Raw genomic sequence first — 26,073 nt, forward strand, 5'->3', positions numbered from 1 at the left:
CAGGTCTCCCACAGCAGTGTCTCTTTACACAACAAAGAAGATGCTCTTAATGTGGCAACTGGTCTCCAGTAGCCTGCGCAGTGAGTGTCTGGCAGGAAATATTTACACAACAAAGGCATTAGATGTGGCTGAATGTTTGCATAATGACCTAATCGCATAATGACCAGAATTGGAGAAAGCACCCCCCTCCATAAGTGATGCACACGTGTATTTTAATCTGTCATCCCCGCCCCAACCTTTGCAATCAGTAGCAGAATTGAGAAAAAATAGGACGTTTGGGGAGACTACCCTTCCCTAGGATGAGTGGGCCCCTTTGCATGTAATACTTCCTGAAGGCTTAACAAAGCCTTGCTTCTCCCATCATCCTGTCTGCAAGTGCAGCCAGTGCACCTAGGTACTACAGCGAGTGGAGTGTCTGTGTCTGCCTTCGATATCCCCATCCACCAGCCCTTCCTCACTAGTAACGCTTGAGGAGTTTACACAACTTGGAGAGGAAAGGCTAATGAGGACACAACATGCAGGCAAGAGCTTGATTTGTACAGGGGGCTAGCACCATAGAAAGACAAACATACAATGAAGTTGCCCTATAGGTCACTGACTCATCTAGCTTGCACTGTCTACTCTGATCTCTCCAGGGTTTTAGGCAGGAGCAGCAGTGTTGTAGTGTGGAGCACCACATCATCACATCACTTTCAGGTGTTGTGATGGGAGGAGAAGCTAACCATGGTGCACCAGGTGTGTATGTGTGAATGCACAGGTGCATGTCTGCTCCTGCTGCAGCGGGCAGTATTGGCTCTCCTGCCCATTCTCCTTGGGGACAATTGAGCCTCCTGCTGGTCAGACTGAGGCATATCTGAGGATGGCCTAGCTGGGGCAGGAGCAATGGTGGCACCAGGGCAAACTGCCCCCACCCCCCTGTTGCTATGCCATTCTCCGAAGGAGAAGGTGTTCCAAATAAGGAGATTCACTAATGCCATTTTGCTGTCTGTTTTCTCAGACCTTACTAGTCTGGATCAGTGACTCCCAAACTTGTGGGTGAAGACCCAATAGGAGAATCAGAAGAGGGCCATTCTCCTTAAGGACAGTGGCTCAGAAATAGGTGCCCCAATGGCACTGCAGTGATCGCCTTCTCCCCCCCCCCCACACATCCCGCAAATACTTACTGTTGTCCCAAAGTCTGTGTAGGGCTTTGGGAATCAGTGGTCTAGAAGCTACCCTGGCTTGCCACGTGCTTTATACTGCTTTTTAAATTACATCCCTTCTCAGCAACTTGGTGGGCTTCTTTCAAGACCCACTGCAGATTACAAAAGCAAAGCTTGATGAATCTTTCTCTTTGAGGCCCACTTGGTGTTTTAGAGAGACCCACATAAGTTTCAAAGAACTTTAAGCTAACAATTTACACTCCAGCTTTTAAATATTATTTTTGTTTTTAAGTTTGCTTTGCTTGAATGCATTTCAAAGCAAGTAACAACAGTTAATTGTAACAGATAGCACAACTTTTTCCTAGATGATCTAACGAATTAGCTCTAACAATTTAGAATGAAACAGCAACAGTCTCATCTGTATAAACAACCATCTGCCGATCATAAGGAAGACAAACCCAATCACTGACTACAAACCATAAGTCCTGCGAATAGACATGCATAACACATTGCCCAGTAAATACACTGCTTGCCAAACTTGTATAGAACGAAGGTGTTAACCGATGCGCACATGTGCATGCCAACAGTGTTCAAACTGTAAAGAAATGAATATGCAGTAAACAATACATTTGTGGTTGCAAATTTGTGGATTTGTTTTTAATTTCAATGTAGAAGGAACACAGAAGCGTCAGCCTGTTAGCAGCCTGTTCCTTTGCCAATTCCCACGTTAATGGCATTTGTTCCTTTAAGGAGGAAAAAAGCAGGCAAGATTTCCAGACTGTTCAGCCTTGAATCCATGGAAGTGACATCAAAAGCAAAGAGCAGCTATGGATGTTACTAAACTGAAAAGAGAGGACACGTCTGTTGTCTTCACCTAGGGCAGAAACAATGCTGCAGCTAGAGATGTCGGTATCAAGTTCAGATTTGAAAAAGCCAAATTAAAAATAGAAATGGTATCTTAATCCCCTCCCCCAATTCTTCTCAGCTGGGAGAAGTTCACCTGTCCTCATTAATCAAACATTACAATTACATACATACACACAAAGAAAAAGTTACAGTAATTTTCAAACCACTATTTTTATGTCTTGGACACACTGGAACTCAATCTGAATCGATCTTTAAATGAAATAGGGATGGGAGTGGGAGACCAGAAGTACTTCCTATATCTTGGGCAAAAAAAGTATTAGGTTCATGCAGTCACAAAGCTGACCAAGTCCTAGGAAATTTTCCTAAATCAAAGAACTCAGCATTTTTTTAGCTGAGTTTAAGATTAAAATGAGCCTCATAGGCAGCCCAAGCCTACATCGCTTGTATGCCACGGCATCATGAATAGGTTGTCTGAGTTCCAAAACATTTGTCTCCGATGTCCCTTAGCAGTTCAATATGCACTACACATGCTTTGAGCGCCAAAGATTACTAGAAGAAAGGCTTAGATCTCCAAAGGCTCTCAAATCCCTTTGCAAGTTCAATTTGCATTGCCAATTAAAAATACAAATTGAACTTGCATTGGGAGTGAGGGGGAAGTCTTTCTGAGTTTCAAACAAATCTTACTATTAACTTAACAAGTAATATAGGCTTAGTGCTGGCTACATGACTTTTCTTTAAATTTAAAACTCAACTAGAAATGCAAATTTATGTAGATTTGGAAGCTTTCATAGAGGTTGGTTAGATAAAGGATTGTACAAGCTTCTTCTTAGGATCCATTTTTGGTTTTCTTCAAAGAGCCTAAAAGAGTAACATTATTTGGGTAGTTTGTAAGCCACAGATGTGCCTAAGACTCGAGCTAAAGATTGTTATGTGGGGCATGTTTGTACACTATGATTACACACACCTTAAAAACCTTTGTATTGTAGGCTGTTTAACCATTACTAGAGGATGGGATGTTTGTTTCTTATATAACGTGCCATTGTTATAGGAATTAGCTGGGGAGGGATAGTTATTTCAAAATTCTCGAACTGAATTGTTAAAGATGATACCTTTTCCACAGTATTTCAAAAGACTAAATCATATGGGAAGCTATGAAGTAAGGAAAACTTGCTTACCTCTAACTATGACACTACAACTATGACATTCCCAGAGTATAGTTTGAAGGTATGCAATACAACAAGGCTTAGCTCTGGAAGGGAGACTATCTGGGGAACCGACATGGAGAACTTCATGGAAGTAAGTCATGATATAAATGAACAAAATAAAGAAGAATTATTCTCACATCAATACATCTCATATGTACCCCATTGGAAGTTCTGACTGCAAGACTTCTAAGTAAGGAGGTGAATAGCCGTGGAATTGTTAAGTAATATGTTGGAAACAATGGACCTTACTGGAATTGTTTTGCCATTAATGGGGATGGTTTTTCTGCATGAAAGCAAGCCAGAAATGTCCTTGAAAACAAAACAAAAGTAATGAACACTGTGGTTCTCAAAATCCTAAAAACAACCTGAAAATTGCTCAGAAGAACTTTAAGAGCTGTATGAGATCTATAGGCATAACTTGGCTACCACACCTTGCCATTTATGAAAAAAACTTAGGCTGTATGTTTTTAAACTCAACTTTCCAAAAGTGTGTGCCTTTTCTGTATATACATACACTGTATTTATCTATAGATCTACCAGTTACCAGTGGGTCCCAATTTACTTTCTGCCTATCCCTGTTACAGTAAAGGGAAAAAGCAGACTTTCAGTACTCAAATAGATGCCATGTTAGGAGAACCAAGATTAGCAGCCCAATCCTAAAATGGGCTAGTGCCAGTGCAGCAACCACTGCGCCAATGCTAACTGGAACAAATGTGCCATTACGCATGTTTATGACAACTTTTAAGTAAGGAGTACAAGTGGGAAGGCCTGTGCTGTCCTGTCAGCACTGAATGTGGACTTGTGGCTGCTGGGGCAGGTAAGTTCTGTGCTGGTGGAGCAGAGGCGGGAGGGAGGGCGGAAGGGTGTCTTGGGGTGGGGGACAGCGGGGAGGGGTCAGTTCAGGCCTGGGAGGAGGCAAGGATGGCAGAGCAGGCCTCCACCACAACCTAACCCTCGTCCTGGGCATGAAAGCCCTACACAGGTTTTATCAGATCTACACCAGCAATTTAGCTGGAGCAATTCCAATTAGCCACCATTGGGCAGGCTGGGGCTCAACACAGGTAAGGGGACAAATGTTCCCTTAGCACAAGGAGACCTCTAGCCTGCTCAACCTCAGTGCTGGATATGGTGTGGGCCATGCAGGCCCACTGCGTTAGCGCTGAATAGGATGAGGCTGCCCAGCAACCAGTCTTCTAAAAACAGTTAACAAAGCATTGGAGCTTGATCTGAATCAGTGCCATTAAGCTGGGGTAAGATTTTTTTTAAATGTTTCTTCATGCTGCGTTCCCAATTTGATATAAGCCCCCCTCCCCAACCACCTATTTGCCCTGATGGGGAAGCTCATAGGTATTCTGTATGGTACCTGTAAATTGTCTTTTGCAAGGCAAACAGCTTGAAGAGGGCAATTTGATGAGGAAAAAAACATGAAGGACAGTGTTAACCGCCCACTACCATCTTGAAGCCCCAATGTGAATTAGCCCCAATATGAATTATATGAAACCACCACCTGCGGTTTCATATAATTTAGTAAAATAAAGCCTCAGGTGGTCTGAAAATAAATTTCCTGCCATTACATCTATTTTGACCCTTAATAGCAATTCACAATGTTTTGGGAGGCAGCAGAGATGTTATTTACTCAGAAATCATTTGGGCTTGAAATGTTAGAATGCATGTTTATCTGTGAGTACAATTCACAGTAAGGTGTAGACTCCAGAATACTAAATACACAGGGACTTACTACACTTCTAAAAGATTGCTTTTCTCTGCCATATGTATGCAAGCAGGATTCCAATTTTTTCTGTCATTTTCTGTCATTTAATTTCTACATGTTGCAGAATAAAGGAGCCAGGTAAAACAATTACCTATCATTCCTGTTTATTTTGTACTTAGATAATCATATCTGAGTACAAAAGGTACAGAGTGAATTGAGCCGGACACCCCAATCCTATCTTGAGCTGGACCAGGCAGGCCGGTGGGCCTGCACTGTTTCCAGCGCAAGTTTGGGGCTTTCCGAGGCTTGACCCCATGGAGAGCCATAACAGTCCCAATGGGGCTACTCAGATCAGTGCCACTTAAATCGGTGGCACAAATCCGAGCAACCCGGGACTGCCCCGGCCACCCAGGAACAGGGCTAGGATCCAACATAAGTGCCAGATAAGTGCCAGACCAGGCCCTGCCTCCTGGTCCCTGCCCGCACACCCCTGGGAACACCTGCCACGTACCCTCCCCCCCACCCTGAAACTCCTCCCTCCTGCCTCCTCCACGCCTTCCCACGCCCACCAGTTCCCCATGTCAGCTTAGGGCCCACGTCGGCTCCCCTTATGTTGGTGCAAAAGTGCTTTATGGCAGTTTCATGACACTGACAGTTTCATGACCCACCTGCCAGTCTGGTTTGTGCCCTGAGGGCGCAATCCGAGGTCGCCCTTGAGCTGACGCAAGTCCCTTGTGCATTTAAGCATCCTCTAGAGTCAGCCGGGCCGGTGCAGGGATGCATGCCAGCCCATGGAGGCTGAATCCAGCCTTTGCACCGACTGAGGCAGGGAGCCTTGCATCAGCCGAGCTTGGCCAACACAGTGCTCTTGGGTGGTCAGGGAGGAGGCAGGAGGGAGGCGTTCCAGGATGTGGGGAGGGTGGTGGAGGGCGGTCCCGGTGGAAGGCGGGACCAGGACCTGGCAGATATGATGGATCTTCATATCAACATCTCTCAACAATTGCTTCTTAAAAATCCATCCTCTTCTTGCTCCTCCCAACAACTCCAGTTCCTGATACATTCTCACCATCTTTGGACCAATTTCTTGATCAGTCCCTTCAAGATATATTTTCGTGGTATCTCTTCTCCCTTCCAATCCGACAGTTTTTGAATTCTTATCTTCCAATTTACCCCATCCGTTAGTAACTCAAATTGTTGATTGTTAGTTTTCTCCAGTGTTACTTCCAATTCACACAGCTTAGATACTTGTAGGTTTAAAGTTTCCACACTAATTTGTATTTGTAAAGTTTGAATCACCTGATTTCTGCTCATCACAAGCAGATTCTCCAGCTATCTATGGATCAGAATCTGCCATTCTTCTAGAAGTTCCATCATTTCTTCTTGCAATTTTCTTTTAGTCCACTAGAAGTCAACTCTCTTTTACTAAATAGTTCCTTTTGTTTTTTTTGCTATGGAATTCGAAGAATTTCTTTGTCTCTATTAGTAGACACAACAAAACCTAATCACCAGTTCATATTTCACGAAATCCTGCCACGGTGAAGGATCCAAAATAATCCAAAATCCAAAGTCTAATAAAAGGAAATTATATCCAGTACAGGGTTGCGCATTTATAAATGTATATCGATGAAATCATGCTCCATATAATACCAAGCGTTCAATAATCTTCTCCACAGTAAAGTGGAGGAATCCTCCCCCTCTTTCTTCTTTATCTTCCAAAGCCTTGAGCTACATCAATCCTTTATAGCTGGAATTTGCATAACATAAACAGCACTTCCAAATATCTTCTTTCAATCAGATGGTATCTCCACAGGGGTTCAGCAGCTTGTCACTGAACAGCAGTTTGTTTATGTGTTTATGGAAAGGCAAAAATAAATTTAAAAAAAAAGATATGATGGATCTTAGCCCCCATTCCCTAGTAGCGCGGAGCAGTTGCAAGCCACTCCGCTCTCCTCGCTCACCTCTCCAGAGGTGGCACAAGTCCAATGAGATCCACAGGGGTTGCAGTGGCTTACCTGGCGGCAAGGGGAAGAGTTTCTCCTTACTTCCAGCTGAACCACTTTGGGCAGGCCTCCTGGCCTGCCTGTTCCAGCACAAAATAGGATTGCGCTGTGAGTTACATAAAACAAGAAAATCTGATAATATTCTGTACTGTAAAGTGACTACACGGTGGATGACCATGTACGTTCTATATTTACAGTGTGTTCAAAGTATGGAATAAGTCACACTCAGAAATGTTCAAGCCTTCCAATCCCTATAAGAACATAACGTAAGAACATAAGAACAGCCCCACTGGATCAGGCCATAGGCCCATCTAGTCCAGCTTCCTGTATCTCACAGCGGCCCACCAAATGCCCCAGGGAGCACACCAGATAAACAAGTTTAAAACAAGTTTGATGATTCAATTGGCTGATATTAAGCAGTGAGTTTTAAACTTTTCAAAGTGCCTTGAAATGAGCCGATTTTATAAATCTGTCCTTGACTGAGTGGTAATGGCCAGCATTTAGGAAGAAAGGCTGCATCCAGAATTACTGTTCCCTATTAGAGAATCCTCAAGCTTTTTGCCAGGCAGGGGAAGCACAGTCTTTCCACCATCTGATGCAAGAGGATGACAAGCACACCCTTCCTACCATCACCAGATAAATGCTCTGCAGGTCACAGCACAGCCTCAGTAATGCATGGGGATACCCACCAGCCCAACCATGCCAATTGATCACCTTGGATTTGGTGCCACTGGTAGACAATGGATAGCACTGCCATGCTTAAGCCCAAACTTTTGAACTGCTGTACAAACCTCCAGCTCAGAGGACCAGCTCATGAAATCTTAATTGGTAGCAAAGAAGAGACTGATATGCTTTAGTGCAGTTTGCAGATGGAATACTTTGGTGAACTTTGAACTTTTGTACAATTAAATAACCAAGTGCGTTAGAACATGGTAAGTCCTCTCTGACAGTGTCCACGTGCTGGGGCTGATGGACATTAGATAATATTAGCACTCAGCTTTTATGATTCCAAAGTACTTATTACCGTTTGATTGGATTCCTTTTTAGCCCAGAGGGCTGCCCCACAAAGGGTGCATGACTCAGGCAACAGGGGAGTTGCAGCTGTAAAAATAAAAGCCGCTTTGGGACAATATATGCATAATATCACTTGGCTGTTTATAGCTTGTGCTCTGGCATCAATTTAGAGCACACATAGTTTCATAGAAGTTCATCTGGCACAAACAATAAATAGTTGGAAGTCATTTTTAGCTATATGAAATATCTAGTTTCCAGTTTTATAAGCTGCTCTAAGCTAACTGCTTGTTTTGGCACGGATTCTAATTATCTGAATAGAAATACTTCAAGCAGAGCATGTTGATTTCGGCATCAAAGCCTGGAAAGACCAAGATCTCTACAAACAGGCATCAACAAAGCCACTTGCCAACATACTAGGGGCAACTGCCCCAGCCTTCTGGCAAGGACTTCTCCCAACAGCCTCCAACTGATTTCTTCCTATCTTCAAACCCCATTGGAAGTGAGGGAAAACTCCAGCTTGCTCTCAATCAGTCAAGGGTTCGTGGAAAGGCAGAGCCTCAATTCTGCAGTTTTGGCAAGGAAAGAAATACTGGAAGACATTCTTACTGTTTTTCTCTTTCTACAACTTGTATGCAAATAATAAAAGAATCAGTCTCTCCTGCCAACCTTCTAACAAGTGCAGAAGGTTGGGAGGGTGGGTTGTTCTTGGGCCCAGATGGTTAAAGAAGATAAACAACAGAAGGAGAGATTCTTACTACTACTGATCTTACATAAATCACCACACAAGTTAGACAAGACTCAGGGTCCAATCCTATCCAACTTTCCAACACCAGTGTAGCTGCAATGCAGCCCCAAACTGAGAGTACAAACGTTCCCTTATCTTGAGGGGGCCTCCATGACTGACCCACCGTCCCACTGCCAGGATCCAGTGTGTGCCCCATTCGGGTTGCTGCATTTGCACTGGAAAACTGGATAGGACTGGGCCCTCAGTCTCTCTTCCAAGTCTTCTGTGTGTGGTGGAACGTTCTGAAGGAAGCAGATTTCCTTCCACATAAGTTTGGAAGAGGTTGGAAATAGTAGTAGTCTCCCCCCCCCTTTCCTAAACTCAGCACAGATGAGAGAAATTGAGAATGCTTCTCAAAGCCAACTGCACATGCCAAAAGGTGGTGCTTATGTATTTTGGGAGCAAGGATAAATAGAGGCTTGGCTAAGAAACCCAGCTGATACATGTGGATCCTTATCAATTATGCTCCACATTCTGCGTTTAGTGCAGGAAAAAAATGGCAAAGCTTTGCAAGGTTCTCTTTTTAATGATCATGGTTGTCACTAGAATCAGAAAAGATTTTGAAAAACAGACAGCCACTATCATAATGCTTTTGGATAAGCCTATGATGCGGTTCATTTAGAACACTGCACATCGTTCCAGATATGCCATATCAAAAATTCTATGCGCCCACAAATTTCTCCACAACATGTGCAAACCTTCATTTTTTGCAGTATTGTAATGGAAGAGAAAGAACACCTAGAACCATGTGAGACTTTACATATAAAAAATTTAAGTACACTTCAGTTGGGGCGGGGCACACCCCTACTTCTCCAAGCAGCATTGACCTCAGAGACCCTCAGAGAAAATGGGGAACTGAGATACTGATACATACCAATTTGATATGCGCTTGCTTCTGGTACTTTTCACTATAATACTGTTCTTGTCTGAGGTTGAGCAGCTGTTGTTGTTGCTTGTGCTTAAGCTCTATTAGCTTTTGAGTCATTTCCGAATCAAGGGCGGCCAACTCTTGTTCGACTGCTGACGAGCTGTGATCTGGACTGCCAGCTTCACCTCTGTACAGCAATACAGAACAAAGGCAATTCGTTGGTTATGACAGAGCAGTTCTGTCACCCCCCCCCCACCCACTCCCGGGAAATCCCAATGCTACAGTTATGCAATAGAACTCAGGACCCAGTCCTATTTCAACTTTCCAGGGACGATGCAGCCACAATTCAGTCCCAAGGTAAGGGAACAAACATCCCCATACCTTGAGAAGGCCTCTGTGACTGCCCTCCCCACTGCTCCGCTGCCCATAAAGGCATGAAGTGCATACCCCTTTGGCATGGTAGCATCAGCACTGGAAAGTTGGATAAAGTTGAGCCCTTAGTTCATTGTCCTCTTTTTTTTTTTTGCCTACCACTCTCCTGGAAAATTTAAATGCAAAGACTCAGAAGTGGTGCCAGAACCCTAATGCCAGCTAACCATCTAACCCTTGCCTTGGTGTTACTGGCTGAAGGGACTGCCTGTAACCAACAGGAGGTTTTTCCCACAATTAAACAACTGCCCCACACTGGAACTACTGAATAACCTTACTTTGATCCCAACCCATCTTGTTTGTGATCAGCTCAGGTTAGATGGGTGCATGTTTTCTGGGTCTTGTATCCAGCTTATTATGGGCCCAGGACACCTGAAGAGATATGGGTGGAAACAAAAGAAATTTGAAAAGAGTGGTGCAAGTATATCTCAGCTCAGATCTAATTGAGTCTCTCCCAATGAAACTCCTGTACAGTCTGTATCCTGTTTTGGATTTGTGGATGGCATCATTTCAAGATCCCTCACAACCTCTTTATCAGCTCACTTAACCCTTGTTAGAATGTACATACCCCAGATATATGAACCCTAATGTCACATGATTTAGGGGATTCCAAAGAAGCAAGTTCACAGAAACCAAAAGGTCTGTCAAAGGAAAGCCAGCTGAGTGAAACAACATACAAAAGCCAAGGAAAAATAATTTTCACAAAATGGAATCTGAACAACAAACTCCCTTAGGAACAGTGTGATATTTTTGGTCTTGGGAAAGAACTGTAACTATAAAGGGTGAGGTGAGAAGGGGGGGGGCAATGAATGGGGCATGTGAAATAAACAGAGTAACAACAAGCTGAACAGTAACAGAATTAATAACAAAAAAATAAAAATCAGGCCAAAGCAAATGAAATACATCAGTCTGGGCCATGACAGATAACCAGAGGTGTTTACAGCTCTACCCAGGTGCTAAGGTAGTTGCCTAGGAAACACAGAAATAGAGTCTAAAACAGAGAGTTGAATTAAGGTCAGAGCTATTGCTTGAGAAAGATCATCACCAAACCCTGGAGTGAGTGTGACACTTGGGCAAACACGAAATTCAGATCCAGAGGTTCAACTGCTATCCATACAGTGTTTTGCCTTTTGGAGGAAAACAGTTTGGAAGTGAAAACTGACCTATACCTACACAGGGAGGATGTGGCACAGGAGACCTACATAGACATCATCTGGTCCACTGCATTTGATCCTTAAGGTAAACTCCAAACAATCGCTTCCTCTTTAAGCTGCAGATGGAACAAAGAGGGGAGGACTTGCCTCTGTTTGCCCTGACCGATGCGTGCACTTCACTTAATGTGACTGCAGTCCATGGATGTGAAGAGTGTAGAAATTCCTTGCAAGTGCCCAAGCCTCTTATCACAAATAACTGACAAGGGTGCTTTCTCCTAAGAAGGTTCACTGATAGGAGAAGTTCCAGGCTGCTGCTTGGGGAACTACTGTTCACAGTCAATTATTTTCTGCTGTAGTCAATGTCAACATTACATATGGGGTGGTAGGGTATTATACCACTTAATAGTGAAAGTAACTATACCAGCAACTCTTTGAAGGAAGGGTTCAAACACAGAAGTGGCAAATTGGAACCCTCCTTAGGTGAGCAGATCTAGATTTGGAAGGTTCAATCACTTCCATAATGAAAGATGCACTGCAGGTTGCTCCATACACCTTAAGTTTGAATGGATGAAAAATAAGCCTGTTGCCTTCCACCTGTTAAGTCTTTCTTCATCTGACAGTGTGTGGAGGAGGGCAATGGGAAAATGCAATATTTTATTTCTTTCCTGAACTGAGGCACTCAAAAAGAGAGAATAACTAGAAGAAGAGTGAGCATCTAGAAGTCTTCAAAGCTATTGGTATAGATCTAAGAGAAAATGAGAGGGACGTCTATTTTGAGAGTTCAGGAACCTGAAGTTTAGAGAGTAGAAGTGTTTCTGAAGACAGAATCCTTGATCCTAAATGCTAAAAAGGGATTTCTCCATTTCTCTCTGTAATGGTAAAATTTGGCTTCGAAGCCCACAGGGAAATAAGCAGAATCTGACCCTGTGCTTGAAGATAACAACCAAGAGGTAATTTTACAGGCCTCAGGAAACCCTGGAAAAAATGAAATTCAGCATTGTGTGAGTCAATGCCAAGATCTGTGCACAAGACTTGCCTGATAAGAATGGATGGGGAACTTAAATGTTAGTGTCTCTTGACTTATACCACAGTTTTTGCAAAGGGAACCTGTTCCCCCCTCAGTTCCCAGTGGCTAGTGAGCATTATTTGATAGACAATTATGGCTGCCAGATTCTTTTCAAGAATGAAAAGTTTATGACAAATCAAGTTTTTCAATATCTGCTAAAGGACTTCTAAGGGCATATAGAAGCAGGTGTGACCTTGTGTGCTGGATTTAAATGTATTAAGCTGCAATCCTATACACATGTATCTGTGAGTAGGCCCCACTGAACACAATGGAACTTTCTTCTAAATAAACATGCATAGACTTACACTGTTAAATATTAAGGTACTTGAGTTTCCTATTCCTTCTCCCTACTCAGGGAGATGAAGGCTAACTTCCTCCACGAGCTGAACCAATTTTCCTTGCTGTGCTCTTTAAGCTTAACTGTGTCCCACCCCCTTTCAAACACCAATGGCCTCTAAGGAGGCCAAGGAAATCCAAGAAGGCAGAATCCACCTTCACCTCCTCCTCCTGGTATGCTTTTAAAGTGGAATTATGTGAACTGTGGTTTTAACCAGACATGAATGATCTGGAGGTCTTCTCAGGAGGATGAAAAGGGGCATACAAATACCCAGATAAACAACAATTAAATCTCCCTGGAAACCTACGACTCCCAGCCTACCAAGATCTGGGCTGGCAGAAGGGGACACCAGGACATGGACAGAATCATTACATTTAATCTAGTACAAAATGCTAAAATCTTTCAAATAGGAACAAAAGAACTGAGAATATGCCTGAGTCTGGTCCTCAAAAAGAGAGGTGCGAGTGTAGGGTATTCTGCTCTAAGGTGGGTCATACAGCCAGCACCACTTTCTAACTTAGTTTCTTTAAGGGGGGGGGGGAGAGAGAGAGAGCGTGTACGTACGCATGTGTGTTTAAAGAGAAGGAAAATGGTAAAATAAACAGGAGGAGAGAAGAGAGGGAGAAAGAGAGAAACAGAAAGACAGACATGTGGTAAACAGCTGCAAGGGCCCTAAAGTTAAAGGTAAGTCCTCGGGTCTGAAAAGGCTGAATGCTACTGTTCTAAGAATTCTGCTATGTTGAGATCAGACAAAATGTTGATCACATCTGGGACTCTTATGCATTTTAAAGACTAAATTTCAAAAGCAAAAACAAGAAGGATAATGAGAAAAAGCACATGTACTGCACCTAAAACAGTGGATGCTGGATGAAATTTTAAAATACAAATGAGCAACAGCCAATTCTGTTATTTTCTTTCAGGCACTCAGTTTGATACTTCCACTGCTTCCTGGACATAATCAGCGTAGTTCAAAATTGTGACCATTAGAGGATGATTAAATATCTCCCTTTCAATCAGTTTTAGGAGACAGGGAGAGTCCAACAAACAGAGCATCAGACCTTAACTGTCATATGTCTGATTCTGTCCTCAGGCTGTAATTCTCTAAGTGGTTTTGTGAGAATTACTGTCTCCCAACATGAGCTACCCTCTCATCAAAGTGATCTGGAAGGATACTGACACCTGCCAGGAGCAATATCTGCTTTTGGTTCTGCCCACTGAAACTACCTTACCACTCCAGCAAAAAAGGAAAGGTTTGTTTTTAAGAGGAGCGGCAAACAGCGTATAACATACTTTTTCTTATTGTCTCTTTTTGCTGTTTTCTCCAAGACTGCCCTACGTCGTAGGTAGTCATTCTGGATTTCATTGTACTTCGTAGTATGCTCTTTTATAAGATCAGTGGTCTTTTTGTGGTGCTTCTTCACAAGGTCCTTCATTTCTTTGTAATGCTTCTTCTGAAGTTTCACAAAGCCTTTTTGTTGCTTTAGCTCCTCAATGGTTTGTGCTTCAACTTCTGTAATAATAAGAGGAAATACTTTCGTTTGACATTACATATACACATTCATGGGACATAGCAACATTTTCTTAACCTCTACGACTCCCACTAACAGAGGGCTCAAGAGGAGCTGTTCAGTGCACCTTGACCATTGTTCTTTCCTGTAACATAAAGTAGCATTTGTACATAAGCAACATTCAAAATGCAATTCCAAAGTGCAAGAGAAAAGCAGACAATGGGGTCCTGCATCACATGTTCAAAAACCCCACGTGTGAAGCAGCCACATCACAAACACTTGTGCAGAAAGTAACATATGAGTCAGGGTGTTCATGATCATGTGTGATCCCAGGAAAGCTCAGTGCTCTCGCTCTTTCCCTCCCCCCACCTACTCATGGGTGAGAGGGCCAAGGGCCAGAGTACTGTGCTCAGATTGGAATGCAGCCATCTTCCCCTGCATGGATGCCTTAAATGAAGCAAGAAATGCAGAGCTTACACTATACTCTGCTTGAATGTTGGTATATCCTGAAATCAAGCAGATGCAAAAAATCTCTAGGCTCAGCCTCAGGAATAACCCAGAATACAAACTTACCATGTTCTTCCTCTATCAAAATCATCTGAGTTCCAGCAATTTCAGGGTAGTAGGGCCATACACATTCTTAAGCCATTTCTGCCCAACGTTACATATATGCAAATCAAATGTGTCTTGTGGGCTGGGCAGAAATGGGTTAATTTTGTAACAAACTAACATAGTAGCTCATCCAGCAATGCTGCTGTGTATGTTTCTTACCTGTCAGGACACTCTGAATAAGATCTTCTGTTTTTGCTGGCACTTTTACAGAACCTATATGTAAACATCAATAATTTCAATTGTTTTAAAAGACAAACAGGCACCCTTAACTAGTAGGTACACCAGTTTTCATTTAAGCTTAGAAAAGAAATTTTAAATGGGGGGGGGTCCGCCATACCCGCAGATCACCGATCCACACATTCATTTATCCACAGATTGGGTCCGCCTGCCCGCACACACTCCTGATGCATGCCCCCTCTGGAGGCAAGAGGAGCACAGCTCCCCTAGTCTCTGGAGGGTCCTCTGAACCCAGCAGAGGCCACAGATTTGGATAAAGCAAAGGTCTTCCGGAGCTTCCCCAGGCACCCCATTGCCTTATAAGCAGTGGTTCTCAAACTAGGGCGTTGCAATGCCCCAGCCTGAAGGCCCTGGCCTTTGCCCCCTTAAGGGGCGGCAAGGGGAATGGAGTAAAGCGATCGCCTGGATTGCGCTGCTTTTGAGGGGTACAGTGGCTGCAGCAGACTCCTGAGGGTATGGGGAGCCCCACTCGAGTCTCCACAGGGCCCCCCTGAAGCACGCAGACACTCAAAGTAACGATCATGACCCACTTTCGTTTTTTGGTTGCAAAACAGGAAGTGGGTTGCAATTGTTATTTTGACAGTTTGCGCACTTCGGGGAGCCCTGTGGAGGCTTGCATGGGGCGCTCCGTACCCCAGGAGCCTGCTGCAGCCTCTAGTGAGTGCAGGAAAGCCGCTGTGCCCCTCAAAAGTGGCACAATCCAGGCGATTGCTTCACTCCATTCCCCCCTCCTCCTCAAGAACTTACAGTGAGACTCAAACTCCAAGAGAGTTTAAGAACCGCTGCCTTATAAGGCATTAAAAACATCACTTCTGGTTTCACAGAGAAACTGGAAGTGACTTGTTTCACTGTTGGGTTCAGTCCGAGCCTGGCATAGGCCATGGACAGATATTGCGGCCCCTGCTGAATTCAGAGGACCCTCCAGATGGGGAGGCATTTGCCCATATCCATGGTTTCACTTAACTGTGGGAGCGTGTTTTGGAATGGAACACCCATAAATAGAGGGGATACTTTGTGGATATGAACCCAGGCTGCCATACCCAAGCCCAAAACAACCCAGTTTGTTACAATGTGCAGACTACAACCCACGGCTCTTCCTGGAAAGCACTTTTTGTGCTTTTGAAAGGCAACACAATTTTATTACAGGAATAGCCTTTTAAACAGAAGCAGATATTTTCAGCTGTTTTACACAGAAAAGAGGACTGGAGTAATTCTTTGTTTTAATTGCTTGGTTGTGTATATACAGTACAGAGTAAAAGAAATTTATTCATTAGTAGTTCTTCCGTATAAGGGCATTGCAGATAGGGCACAATAGAGTCCAGTTCTTACCTGGTGCTGGTTGGCTGGGAGCAACCTGAGTGGATGGTTTAGGGGTGAGAGTAGCAGCATGGTTGACTCCATTTTCAGCTGGTGCAGGTTTGGGCTCATTCTGAGCTTCTGCAGGTACATCTCCCTGATCAGCCTAATGAGACAAAACTCTTCGCATAAATACACAAGCAAGCAAGATATTTAAGAGACAGCACACCCAGGTGATTAGGGCACTTGACTGACAATGTGGGTGTGGATTCTTGTTTCCAGTGATAAGACAGTCCCCCATTCCTAACCAATTGTTCATGTTTACTACACAATATTCAAATGGCAAGCTCAATCAGGGAGACGGTGTTTGTACAGTACCTAGCACAAAGCGAGTTCCATTTCAACTTTAAAATGTACTTTCAGAATTAAATTTCACTAGCATAAAAAAGAAATAACTGCTAGGACTATTTTTCAACCCCTTTGATTACACATTTAGGAAAAAAACTAACACTATTTTGTCAACAAAGGGGTCAAGAAAACAAAATTAATCATGGAACTCTGCCACTACAATAAATACACAGCACTAGCACTTTGACTACTAAGGGGCAAAAAAACCTAAGCCCAAACCTTAACATTTTTAAATACAAATTGTATCCTGCACAGATAAAGGTGTATGCACTCTAGATTACATATGTGGAACGAAACATCTAATTTTATTAATCCATAACACCGCTATTAGATAATGTCCCTGTCAATAGGATATTACACAAAAAACATATATTGGTGTCTCTTGTATCCAGAGCTGTCTTGAACTTATTCGCATTCCTATTTTACACCACTATATCCTCCCCTGGGAGCTGGGGGATAAGAATAGGCCCTTGGTTTGGCTGTACTTGTCGTAAGAGACAACTAAACAGCCACCGGGTAGATGGGACTTGTCAGCCTGGGAAGGCAGCTCATCTGAGAGAAGGAAAACTCTGATCCCAAACCTCCACTGCCTTGTGACTACATCCAGTTATGGAAAAGGCTTCAGGAGTCCACCTCGAGGCAAAATTCGGAGCCGGAGTCCCTGAGGCAGTTCATGGCTGAACACAGCCATGTTCTGGCAACTCCTGCGACGCCGCTAGAACCAACCGTATTGGCTTCTGCCTTTCCATTGGACCATTTCAGCGACGTGGAGAGGGGGGATTTGCTGCATGGGTAACAGTCTATCCTCCATATCTACTTTACCCAGGCTTTGCGCACTGGAGAGGAGACTCTGTTCCAGAACCACCATTCAGAGTGCGATATCATAGTCTTCCAAGACTGAAGGATGCCAACAAGATCCTCCCCTATAGAAGGCAAGGTTTTGCCGTCTAAGAATTCTAAATAATACCACTCCTATATACAGATCTTAATATGTATCACTGTTTTAAAAACATAATAGTCATTCAGACGTAAACTAACAGAAAAATACACTAGACTTTGATAAACAGAGAATTATATAGAACCACTTTTTTAAAGGTAACAGCAAATCATATAGAGCACCCGGATTACTAATTTGCCCCAAGGCACAGAAATATTTCCCAGGAAAGCTCACCTATAATTATATTCAACAGAGAAGCTTATGTAAACAGTACCTCCATCCTTGCTGCAGGCTTGGATAAATGTGTCTGAAATGCCCAACCTGTTTAAGCATTCCCCACAACGTGTACTTCCTTGGCAGCTTTCAAAAGCCCATATCTAGAGCACATTCTTTTTTTTTTTTTTTTTTTTTTTTTTGCTGAAATCGAAACATTAATCATCTTGCAACTGTTCTTTTAATGGCCATTTTTCTCAAATAACATTGCACATTTCCTCTATGCTAATGGAACGGGCAGGATGGCATACAGACTGGGAGCACTGCACCTTCTTGAGATTTGAACGGTTATATAGGAAGGACTTGTTGCCATGGTACCTTGCAGAACTTGCTTTCTCATGCAGCTTTCATTTTTACACTTCATTGGTAATCAATTGATGAAGGGGGTGGGAGAGAGACAGTCCTCTTGCTATACTTCATCCTTTCATTATGGTTTAACAAGTAGATGGGAAAAAAATTTAGAAGATTTTTGGCCAGAACAAATTATACTGAAACCTGGCTGAGTATTCACACACACATGAATATTAATACATTGCGACTGGAATGCCATGCATCATTTCAGTTCTTCAACAATGATAGACCATGATTAGAGTCTCAATGCTGCATCTCTAAAGTATGAGGTAAATGAAAAGGTGCTGATCATTTATATTTGCTCCCTATACTTGCTTTTGTCTGAAAGCTGCTTATTTCTCTTTAATGGTATCTATTTCCAGTCAGGTAAGGACACTGGTGTTGGTTGTCCACAGCAATCTACAGAATATGATACTGCTGGGATAATGGTGAGGAGCTAGGATTTTTCTATTCTTCTCTAAGAACAGCTTTCTAACACGTACAAGTAAACCTTCATCCAACACTGACTCACATCTAAGGTAAGGGAGATGCTAACGTAAAGATTCTTGACAACCTTCAGAGTGGCAGTTGCTTCTAAGCTGGAACATTTCTTCTGAGGAAAATTCCTTAGCTGACAGAGAGGTGCAGTAATCTTTGTGGCTGTTTACTAAGAAGGAAGGTTTTTTTTGCCTGGACCTAACATACAGCTTCTTCCGGGGTAGAGAACCTGTTCGTACAAGGATTTTTCCTTCAGTGCTGAGATATCATGCAATTGTTTGTAGAGGGATCCCTCAGCTGGCACAGAAATACAACTACATCTTCAGCTAAGCAACGAACTGAGGCCCAGACCAAATATGCAGTTATTCTGTAGGAAAACACCCCTGAGTCACATCCATGAGTTTCCACCCACATGGGATTTGTGAGCACATGTTCACTACAATCTGATGGTTTCTTCATGGCAAAAGCTGTGCTAGCCCTTCCTCTGGTGCTACTAATCATCAGGCAGCTGTCTTTCTATGTTTGCACATATACCAGCAGAACCTGCCTGCCAAAAGGAGAGGGAGTTTTCCCCTCAATGTTTGCCCTTCTGAGGGCAGGCACCTTCATGGTTTGGGCATGTCATGCAATTGCCTGCTCAAATGTTCACAAGAAAATTTTTAAATTATGTTCTTATATTATTTAATCAAGGAAGTGGGGTTCCCCCATGAGGAAACTCCTTTTGAGTTCTTCTTTCCAAGCGGGGAGGCTTCCCAAGAATTAAAGTTCATTTTTGGATGACTGATTGGATGGTTTCCCAGAGTACCCTTCTCAGGGAAGGGAACTCTTGGGTATCTATGCAAGCCACTAACCCAGCACAATTTATTCATGCTCAATGGAGGCCAGCCAAGCACACCTTTCTGCTTCCTTCTTCACACTTAAAAATTTTGGGGTCCACAAAAAGAGCAAGAATGGGGGAAACATCTCAATATGAAAGGAAGGAAAAAAGTGTGGTAAAAATCACACATTCTACACGAACAAAGTTTATACATGTTTTGGGTTTGGGGAAAAAGTTCTAAATTGAGGCTGTATGGCTAGGACAGGCTTGATCTGCAGGTGGGGCTGCATGTGCCTGTGTGATGGGTTGCCCTTCTGGAGGGTAACATACCACCTGATAACCTTGGCCTGTGGTGTAGCTCATCCATGATCCACCAAGTTCCCACTATCTTTTCACTGTCTTTGCCATGAGTGAAGTCAAATTGATTATGAGGAAAGGCTACAGCGTTTGGGCCGCTTCAGCCTAGAAAAGAGGTGCCTGAGGGGGGACATGATTGAGACATACAAAATTATGCAGGAGATGGACAGAGTGGATAGAGATGCTCTTTACACTCTCACATAACACCAGAACCAGGGGACATCCACTAAAATTGGGTGTTGGGAGAGTTAGGATAGACAAAAGAAAATATTTCTTTACTCAGCGTGTGGTTGTTCTGTGGAACTCCTTGCCACAGGATGTGGTGATGGCGACTGGCCTGGACGCCTTTAAAAGGGGATTGGACAAGTTTCTGGAGGAAAAATCCATTACGGGTTACAAGCCATGATGTGTATGAGCAACCTCCTGATTTTAGAAATGGGCTATGTCAGAATGCCAGATGCAAGGGAGGGCACCAGAATGTTATCTTGTTATCTCTTGTTATCTGGTGTGCTCCCTGGGGCATTTGGCGGGCTGCTGTGAGATTCAGGAAGCTGGACTAGATGGGCCTATGGCCTGATCCAGTGGGGCTGTTGTTATGTTCTTATAGCTATTTGTGCTGCAGTAAGAACTTCTTGGGCATCTTCATTTTCTAATGTTTTGCCCACTACTATGCTGGGCATTTTTAAAGGACTAGAGATGAGAACCACAGGCTGTTTGTCTCACCCCAGAACAACTCATAATAATTGTCCTCTGGTTTTGTTTACCATGTGTTCCTTAAAGGACTATATACCTTCTCTCTGCAACCCATTTCTTTTCCTGTTCCACATTCCTGGATTCAAGCATTTCTAAGAGCTGGTAGCCAAGCATTATTGATGCTCAAAGTCTCCTCCTTTCTTCCCAGGTGCAACTGGGAAGCCCAACGAATCTACCTATATATATCCGTGCCCATGTTTTCCCCTTATTGCTCTGCCCCTTCTCTGCTTTCCCCAGAACTCCATTCTGGGCATGTTAGTCATAAAAGTCCCCCTGTAGCTAATTCGTTTCGGCCCAGTTCAAGCTCGCTTTTTGGTTCTTTGAGCACTTTTAGTAAATCTCATGCACCTGCACCACTGTCTCCATTTCATTTCCCTACCAAGTCAGACAGTTGGACCATAGGACATCGCACAGGTTAACCCTGATCACAGTTATTTCCCCCATCCCCTGGTGTGCACATAAACACTTCTGACTGCCCTGGTAAGATGGGCAATGGTACTGGATCCACATGATTTCTTGTGCACAGGAACTTTGCAGAGGCCCCATGATGGATTGTTGAGTTGACAGGTCACTCCAGATTGTCCTGTCTTAACCATTCAATGCTTGGGTATATTTGGACTATCTCTGAGCAATTCTTGCTGCTGCAATTAATGGACCGTTAGCACTGAATGCTGTCAGTGTGTCTACAAGCATGTAATTTTAACTTATAACCTGAAAACTGGTTCATGTACACTGAATCAATATATAAGTTCATGCAAAGATAGTGGGAAAACGTACACTGTATTCCTCCACAATATAACCCCTGAACAAAGCTGATACAGCTTTACAAGAACATTTTAAGTGACTGTCTTTCATAAGGAGGGAACCCTATATTGCGAGCTGGATATTCAAGAAGCTGGATCATAAGTGAATTAAGCTGTATCCGTTCTAGCAACAGCAAACCTCACTTAACTGAAAACATTGCACAATCACATTTTATAAAGAGATACATCTGTAAGGTGGAAAGTGAGTGCTAAAACGCCAGTTCTTATACTGCAACAATTTTACAACATTCTAAGCCAGTGGTTCTCAAACCTTTTAGCACCAGGACCCACTTTTTAGAACGACAATCTGTCAGGACCCATCAGAAGTGATGTCGTGCCTGGAATTGATATCCTCAGGCTTCAAACCTAAGCAGCGATCAGCCATAGGTCCCATTACACAGCATGCTTGTGCTGCTATTTTGCATAGCTCGGAATTCAAACTTTCTACTTCAGAAGCCAAAGCAGAACACGGATCCTTCTCCAACCTTACAGCCCTCTCCCCCTTTCCAGCTTCCCATCTTCCCACCTATTCAGGGCAAAGCACCTTGCTTCTCTCTCACCAGGAGTCCACCCTGCCCAGCAGTTCTGTATGCTGGATTTGCAGCTCTTTATTTTCAATGGCGACTGAGATAGGTGCTATGCGACCTACCTGAAATAGGTTAACGACCCACCTAGTGGGTCCCAACCCACAGTTTGAGAAATGCTGTTCTAAGCATTTTTGCTTGTTTTGTTTTGAAGGGAAATTTTAGAACATGTGGACTGGTGATAAGATTTCAGGACAGATATGGCTGAACATATTTTTCTCAATTTTTTTTGCCTTGAGCATATGACTGTTTATATATATATGATTCTTAAATATTCTTTATATATATAAAATATTATAATTCTCCTATAAATCACCAATAGATCAACTATGCCTCTGCTTACATGGAAGCACAAAGCCCTGTCCAGAAGCTAGATCACTCCAAGCTCTTGGTCATGCCTTGCTCCATTATCTGTTACAACCAGCTAGAATCCGAAGTGTTACAGTGTCTTATCCTTCAGCAGATACCCCAACATGGTACTTCCCCAGCTCCCCCACACCCACCTATTCAACCTGAATTCAACCTGACAACTTGATCAGGAACATAAGTAGTAGATGCTAGAGTAGGCAGCTCTTTAAAATGTCAGTGTTTGGGATAATAGAAACTATCCTATCCCAATCCCATTCATTTTCCACACCCTCCAGCAGGGCTTTAGATCATTCTTGAAAGGTAGCATTCTCAATATGTAGCATATAACAGGAAAAAAAGAATTGTGAAAACAACCTTTCCAGATATATGAGAATGCTCCCTTCTTCCTAAGAGGACAGTGCTATCTGCAATGTATCAGAACCAGTCTCCTATTATGAAAACACATCTCACCTCTTTCTTTACTTCTTCCTCATCCTCCAGAGTCAGTGCTGCCAGCTGGTTGGCTCTCTGCTCCATCAAGTTCACATATCGGATTGGATTGGATAATGCTTCAATAACATCTACGAATAAAAACAGCAACGTTGAATCCAATTCCCATGAGCCTAGGGGTATTTTTATATTTTACAAAAGCATTAGTCCATAACTTGTTCTAAGCATGCAAGTAAGCCACAAGAACAGCAGTATGTTCAAATATGTTTCCTTAAATGACATTTGCTGCTTCTGTTTGGAACTTGCTCCTAGAAAATCTGAATGAGGCCACTTCCACCCCCTCTGTTAAATCTCTCCTCAATCTTAGAGCTCGTTTTTAGAATGTCTTGGAGTCATCCTTACTGAATTGCTACCCTGTAAAATGCATGAATATTGTTGCTGCTAAGTGTTCAGAAGGGAATCTTAAACAGATATTCATACATGAATGATGACTTATTGTCATATCCTAAGCCTTCCAGATAGGGTGAATTATAAGAATGGATACATTTTCGGTCGTGATTAAACAGATGCACGAAGGGCCCAATCCTATGGGCTGTGGGTGGCTGACCTGGGCTGTTGCAAAAATTCCATAAGGCACTTGTGCTGCCAGCTCTGAGCCCAGCACCAGTTGGCACTGGGCCTCAGCACCTGAAGTCAGAAGCCAAGAGCTCCTGGCAGTGAGTATGGCTGCCAGCAGGGGTTGTGGGGGGAGGGCAGGAAGGGTGCAGAACTGGGTGGGAGAAGGGCAGGGAGAGGGGAGGACTGGGCTTGAGGGGGGGGCAGAGACGGCAGCAGGCTCTGCCACCGTATCCTAACTCCCCTCCCAGTTGAAAAGCCCAACATGGGTCTCTTCAGTTCTGCGTCCGGTCAATAGCAGGTGCAGATCTGAGGAGCCCCATTGGGGCCGCCTGGGTGTTACATGAGGTTAGGCAACATTTGTTCCCTTACCCTGAGGAGATCTGGCACTGCTTCCCAGGCTCCATAGGATACACTGGTCGCCATTTTGGTGCCGCTAGGGAAGGGTAGGATTGGGCTATAAGTTACTAATGTATCTACCAGTTCTGTTCCAGAGATCTGTCCAGAAGTTGGAATGTACATACCTTGAAACAGCCAGCTCTTGTCAGCCCAGTGCTATTGTATCTGTACAAATGTACCACAAAGGATGTACTGTGCCTGTGTGAAAGCACCAATGCTTTCTGATGTCTGATGTAAGTCAGAGAGCCGGTGCAGTATAATAATGGAGGAGAACTGCTCTGAATTAAGTCATTTAATGATTAGTTAGTGATTTCTTAGTAGGACTACTTTGTTATATGTATCTCTTAAAATTTATATGAAGAACTCCCACAGTTATGGAAGGAGGAAATTTCATGGAAAATGTAAAGAGAGAATTTCCTGGGGCCTTTTTTTCTCTCATTCACCAATCTGGATTTGTAGAATCTTAGAATTAAACTTCTCAAAACATTTTTCTTAAAGAAAAAAGCTCTTTAAAACCTGATTTAGTTTTTTCTTTTGCTGTTAAAAAAAGATACAGAAATTAAAAGATAATCTCAGTAAGATCTCTCCCCCGCACAATAGGTTTTGAATTTCCTTGGCATTTAATTCTAATACAAAATATATATTGAATTGTTTCAGTTCTGTTTGAAAGGGGAAAAAACTCTGCTGTTTTCTATTATCTATCCCACATTAAGAATATTAGCAACAACGTATGGTAGACTCAAAGGCATTCTTAGCATTGCTTGTGAAAAGGCCTTGAGATACAGGCTATTATATGCCCTTTTTAAAGATAGAGAGGCAAGGTCAAGAAAAGACAGCTTGCAAAGAACACCCTGAAAGTTCCTGACTAATCAAGAATTTTGATCCAGATCTTCCTGGTCCAATGATCATCAATGGAGCCATTTATTTTTAAAATGCACAACTGAACTTTCCAGTCTAGAGACATTGAAAACAGTCTTGGGCACTACTGCATGTTGGCATCCTTCAGTCTCAGAAGACTATGGGATCGTGCTCTGAATGGTGGTTCTGGAACAGAGTGTCCTCTCCAGTGCGTGAAGCCTGGGTAAAGTAGATATGGAGGATCGGCTGTTACCCATGCAGCAAATCCCCCCCTCAGCTGAAATGGTCCAATGGAAAGGCAGAAGCCAATACGGTTGGTTCCAGCGGCGTCGCAGGAGTTGCCAGAACGTGACTGTGTTCAGCCATGAACTGCCTCAGGGACTCCGGCTCCGGATTTTGCCTCGAGGTTGACTCTTGAAGCCTTTTCCATAACTGGATGTAGCCACAAGGCAGTGGAGGTTTGGGATCAGAGTTTTCCTTCTCTCAAATGAGCTGCCTTCCCAGGCTAACGAGTCCCATCTACCCGGTGGCTGTTTAGTTGTCTCTTACGACAAGTACAGCCAAACTGAGGGCCTATTCTTATCCCCCAGCCCCCAGAGGGGTATACTAACATGAGTAAAATCAGTTAAAGCCAGGTTTATACACACAGGCAAACAGAAGATGGGGAAAAAAACCACTATCACTAGACTAAAAAGAAATAGTAGGAGCTTGGAATCAAGAAATATTGTATGGAATTCTTGTTAATCTGCTAACGATAGAACAATGGATGACTGACAATGGTTTCGCATAAAATTCCTTATTTCTTGAAGACCATTGGATGTTAATACAATCTATAATTGCTGTTCACTGCATCAGCTTTATATCAGTTTGGGACACAAAAAATAATTACTTCTTATATTTCATTTGAAGTTCAAGCTTACAAATTTTGTAGTTACCTGCATAAGTATCAGGTACATAGTCTTTTACTTCTATGTATAGAAATATGGCTGGTAGCATCAAGGGCTGATTCCTCTCATTCCTCAGGCAGATGTAGTGATAGCCTGGAAAAGAAAGTGGATCAACATCTGAAACACATTCTAATTTATTCCAGCTGCATGCATACAACTGAGTACTCCTAAGCATGTGAATACAACAGTAGCAAGCTATATATAGCCACAGAAAGACTTTATTCTGTATTACATGGAAACTGTAATTCTGCTTGCACTTGGCTTCATGGTTCAGCTGAAGAACATGGGAACAGCCTAGTGGTACCAGACAAAAGTCCCATCCAGTCCCATCCCATCCAGTCCAGTATGCTGCTTCCAGTAATGGTCTGCTGGATGCTTCCAAAAAGCCCATAAGCTGAGCATTTTTGTGACAGCCCCCCAACAACTGGTATTGAGAGCCAGTGTGGAGTGAGTGGTTAAGTGTCAA

The 26,073-nt window shown here is 43.1% G+C and overlaps 1 protein-coding gene across 1 annotated transcript in view; it reads right to left on the bottom strand.

The window, feature by feature from the left end:
* The window catches only part of PLCB1 (phospholipase C beta 1), a 521,389-nt gene that overhangs the window by 69,074 nt on the left and 426,242 nt on the right, over window positions 1-26,073 (bottom strand). Inside the window, exons 22-27 of the mRNA XM_066639109.1 lie at window positions 25,596-25,700; window positions 22,810-22,919; window positions 16,264-16,396; window positions 14,857-14,910; window positions 13,868-14,087; window positions 9,598-9,778 (exon numbers count right to left, since the gene is read on the bottom strand). Of these exons, the coding sequence (XP_066495206.1) occupies window positions 9,598-9,778; window positions 13,868-14,087; window positions 14,857-14,910; window positions 16,264-16,396; window positions 22,810-22,919; window positions 25,596-25,700 (803 nt within the window). The remainder of the gene's footprint in view (window positions 1-9,597; window positions 9,779-13,867; window positions 14,088-14,856; window positions 14,911-16,263; window positions 16,397-22,809; window positions 22,920-25,595; window positions 25,701-26,073) is intronic.

Source organism: Tiliqua scincoides, chromosome 1, assembly GCF_035046505.1.
Source record: "Tiliqua scincoides isolate rTilSci1 chromosome 1, rTilSci1.hap2, whole genome shotgun sequence".
NCBI lineage: Eukaryota > Metazoa > Chordata > Lepidosauria > Squamata > Scincidae > Tiliqua > Tiliqua scincoides.